At 35.4% G+C, this 4,964-nt stretch overlaps 1 protein-coding gene across 1 annotated transcript; it reads right to left on the reverse strand.

The window, feature by feature from the left end:
• Nucleotides 1-3,713: 3,713 nt before the first annotated feature.
• LOC113325980 (uncharacterized acetyltransferase At3g50280-like) lies at nucleotides 3,714-4,747 on the reverse strand. Its single transcript, XM_026573802.1, has one exon. The coding sequence runs from the start codon at nucleotides 4,609-4,611 to the stop codon at nucleotides 3,733-3,735; it is 879 nt and encodes a 292-aa protein (XP_026429587.1). The 5' UTR covers nucleotides 4,612-4,747; the 3' UTR covers nucleotides 3,714-3,732.
• Nucleotides 4,748-4,964: the final 217 nt, after the last annotated feature.

Consider the following 4,964-nt stretch of genomic DNA (forward strand, 5'->3'; position numbering starts at 1 on the left):
AATAAAATATTGTTAATCATGTAATTTTCATAATTAGATTTATGTAGTATCTGTGGCATATATAATTGATGATCTTAGAATACCCAATTTTATGTAATCATGACCGAGAAAAAAAAATCATCTTAGAATATTTTTATAGAATAATAATGCTTATAGAGTTTTAGAAAATTTATTTTATGAATAATAATTTTGTTGTGGAGAAGTTTTAAAGGAATAGTTAGAATATATTACCTCAATTGATAATCATGATTTGGAAAAATAACATCATTTTGTAGAATAGGTGAAAAGTTGGGTTTAGTTTTTTTCCGAGGAAAAGTAAAAAATTAAGGTTTATAATAGGGTGATTTGTAAGAATAATGAGAGAACGATTAGAACTAAATTGAAATATAATTTAGTTTGGATCAAAAAAATAAATAATTAGGATTCATATTTTAATTTTTGGGGAAGAAGTAGGATTATTAGTTAAAAATATTATGACTTGTTTGGTAACTTTGATTTTTCGTTTGAACTTAAACTTTTTGGTCTATAGTTAATAAAAATATGGGATACATTTAAGAGAAGCCAAAATTATATGATCGCATAAACTTTACGTAAACCAGGTATCTCTAGAATACAAAACAAAGCTTGGCTAAGTTAGGTTCGATAAAGAGCGGCTGAGATTTGTCTAGGAGGGATAAATCTACTGCCCTGGTTTTTTTCAACTAACCATTATAAATACTTTGTGAATAGGTGTCCTATTAACTGCTCGTGATGAATGATTAATTAATTTTTCATGATAAATGTTCATTTAATGAATCTAATAAATACATATTTTTATTAATAAATAAGATTATTAAAAACTATATATATATAGATCGGTAAATAATTTGATGCTGGCGAGTTTCACAACTCAGGTAACTGGTATATCACTCAATGACTTTACCACTGTACTACAGTATTTGTGAGAGGTGGAGGTGGTAACATTACTGGTGGTGGAGAAAATAATGGGCGTGTCTGGTTTTTACGTACGGTGGTGGATGTTAGTGAATAGTAGATAATAATAGTTTTGTGTCTTTACAAAATGGACAACATTTTATTGTGATAGATGTAATTGGTTGTTTTTTGGCACAACTGGTAGGTACAAACACAAATATTTTGAGAAGGCCTAAATCATATAAGATAATATGATCATGACCGTTGGATCACCCAAATTGGATCCCAGCTATTAATAGTACTCGGTCGAATAGATCACGATTTTTAGTATTAAAATAAAATTGATTACATTTCCAGAATATAAAACACAGTTTGGACAAGTTAGGCTAGATAAAGAATGATCAAATTTATACTTGCAGAACATAAATCTACCGCTATAAATGATCATGTTTAATTAAAATTTAATAATAAATTTTCAATTGATATTTCATAATAAACGTTTCTTTAATTAATCAAATGAATATATTTTTGTTGACACATAATAAACTTATTTGATATACTAACCATATCAAGAAGCATTAGTGAGACTAGTGGAGTGGCGATGGAAGAAGTAGTGGTAGTAGGGTGAGAAAAGGGGTAATAAGATAGGTAAATTAAGCACTAATGGTGGTTCTGATGGTGGGTGGTAGTGGTGGATCGACGGTGGGTATAAGGTTGTGGGTATTGGTGAGACGGGTGGAGTGTTGACGATAATGTGGTGGTGGAAGAAGTTGTGGTAGTAGGGTGCTAAATTCCAACCGTAAGTTCTTCTGAAATTTTAAAAGTTTCGATATTTTTACGTACTTTAGATAATTTTGAGCGACAAAAAACTAATGGGAACTAACTTAGAGATTCACCCATCTCAAATTTGTCACTGGAATCACTCATTTTGGTTGAATGAATCAAAATCTAGGGTTTCACAAATATCACAAAAGTTTTTCTTTTCTTCTCCTCTAAATTTGTTTTTCTAAACTCTAAAAATCTGATTTTGATTTGGTTTAGAGTTAATATAAGTGAAATTTGATTATCAACACTAAACTATGTAAGGGTTAATTAGTCATTTTCAGTTGTTTTTTTTATAAGGGGCACTTTGAATTACCATGTAATGACCCTTTTTGTCCTATTCACTGCCGCCCCTTTAACAGGATTGTTTTTTTTTGGTGAAAATGGAGGATGATTGTGAAGAGAGAATTGCTGCTAAGAGGTTGAGAATTTGATTATTTTTTTTCTTTGAATCCACCATTTTTGCAGTTGAAAAAGCTCGGTGCCGGCATGGACGTGATATGAATACTATGTCGGAAGCATCCATACCGGCATGGTGTTCATACCACGTCCATGCCGGCACCGAGCTTATCCCCTATTTTTGAAATTCAAGCCGACATAGTATTCAATCAAAAAACTATGTCGGTAGGGGGTCCGGGGATCTAGGGGGCAGCGACCCTAGCAGAGTGCGAGACAGCGTCTCGTAGAATTTTTTTTTCTACGAGAAAATTGAATTTCAGCCCGTTTTGATTTTTGAATTTCAGCCCGTATGTTGCTTGAATTTCTTTGCCGGCACATGATGTAAAGTATCCAGAAACTTGAATTTTTTTTCACTTGACTACCGGCATTGATAGATTTCAATCGAGCATGCCGGCACTTAGTTACGCCATTGAGTGTTAGTTACCAAGCATGCCGGCACCATTTTCCGGCATGGTCTTGATCAATTCCGGCTTGGTCTTCATCACTTCCGGCAATGTAAAAAAAAATTCTGACATGGTCTTCATCACTACCGGCATGGTCTTCATCACTACCGGCATGGTCTTCATCACTTCCGGCATGGTCTGCATCACCACCAGCATATGGTCTTCATCTATACCGGCATGGTCTTCATCACTTCCGGCATGGTATTCATCACTTCCGGCATGGTCTTCATCACTTTAAGGGATTTTATAGATGCATTTATGTGTCTATTTTGATGTCGATATTCTATATTGTTAACATTCATATTTGTACTTAGTTTGACATTTTATGTCTTTTTCGGTATTTTTGGAGAAATAAGGTTTTGCGGAAAAGTTGACTCCAAATAAGGTTCTGGTGGTAACTAGTGGTTGTACCGGTCGTGTATTTGTTGGTAACTAAGTCGTGCTTGGATTGTATTCTTTCACTTGTTGTGGCTACAAACTACATGATTTAATTTGCCACCGAACGACTCTAAAGTTATTTAATAGTTTGTTGATCAAAGTTTATAAAACCATTCAATTCCCATGTTTTCATTAACTTGTGTTCACATATTCAAATGACAATACAACAACGGGAAAATCCGCAAAGGTGGGATCGATGCGTTGACGGATAATCTTAAACACTTGGAGTAGATAAAATGGTGACAAGATCCATGAATTCTCTATCTTCCTGTATAGCTTTCATAATCTCACGAGGCAAACAAACTTCAAAGTCTATACTCCCTTCCAAGGAACCACGACCCGGAAGAACCTTACCGTCATAGTGGCTAGAGTGCCCAGTCCGCACTGCAACAGACTTGCCCCAACCAAAATCATTGCCATACACATTGAGCCTTGGAGATCCCCCTGACACCAAAATGTTCTTTGGGGGTGGAGAATTACCGGTTAAAATGAAACTGGGTCTCGCCACCCACGATTTCCAAATATTCAGAACTTTTTCATTATCGTAAGTTGCTCCAATATCCAGCATCGAGTTGCCGAAGTATGTTTCAGGCAAAGCTGGATTCATCCTAGATCTGGTACCTATCGATAACCAATAACTTGTCTCTTCATTTGGATCTCATTTCCTAGCACGTGTTGTGGCTAACCAAATATGAGCAAACAGAGCTTGCAAAGACGAGATAGTAGTACTAGTACTACCCTCACTGATGCTCATATCTAAATTAGCCTTTGTTTTCAGTCTTGCAATGCTTTCTTGCTCAAAATGAAAGATCCTCTCTTCAAGTGGACTAGTACCATGAGGATATCTGTGTGGTAGTAGTTTGAAAGTAGAGATAGGGATGCGAATTGGGAAATCAATGTTGAAAAAACATCGTTCAAGAATAGGTCGATCGAAAGTAGTACCACCACCTCTTGAAATTTCTGCCCATGAAGCTATGAAATGCCAAAAAGAATTTCCATCACAGACAGTGTGGTTCATACTGCATCCTATAAATATGCCATCAATCAATTTGGTTACCTGAACCGAAAGCAATGGAAGAGACTGTCCGTCATGGCCCAACGCACCGTTAAGTGGAAAGAAATATTCGTGAATTATACATGGATCTGCATAAGATGAGTCGAGGAAGTCGGACACGGTTATGTCTGCAATAGAAGATACGAATTCTGCACCTGTAGATTTTTTGCAGTCTATGTACACAGATACAGTTTCCTCATCATCATCTTCATGTTTTCTAATTGCAAGGCGACCTGCAAGAGGATAGAAGTATGCCAGTGTCTGTGATAATGAATCTTTTAGGTGATTGAACACATCTACTGGTTTTTCTTGTTGGTGCTGCTTATCTTTAGTAAACAAAAATCCCCTTTGCATGTAAGGAAATGGAAGATTTTCAAGATCCCATGGATTTAAGTCAATTATGTCGACTCTACTTGGTTCTGGCTGAATACATGGTGGAATTGCAGTGGTTGAGACATGGCGAACTTTTTCGTGACTGAACATGATCTCTCTCTAATCCAGTAATCCGATCAAAACATGATAGCATAATCTGTCTATGGACTACAGAGATAAATAGATAGTGAGATTTCAGGTGAGACTCGAAAGGAGAAATGAAGATACAGTTGAAATTTGCTAGCTAATTGTGTTTGACTGGTTGGTGATCATTTTGTTTGTGTTTTTATTTAATTGCTTTAAATAAGGGGAAAAAAACATTTATATTTGTATTTAATTGACAACGTATTTCCACTAACGTGATCTTTGTAAAGTCATGATTGATGCCAGTGATCATGCTTTAAAGATATATTTAAACAATTAATTTAGAATCCAATCGGTGATTAAGGTATTGGCATTTTAAC

Source organism: Papaver somniferum, unplaced genomic scaffold (assembly GCF_003573695.1).
Source record: "Papaver somniferum cultivar HN1 unplaced genomic scaffold, ASM357369v1 unplaced-scaffold_10, whole genome shotgun sequence".
NCBI lineage: Eukaryota > Viridiplantae > Streptophyta > Magnoliopsida > Ranunculales > Papaveraceae > Papaver > Papaver somniferum.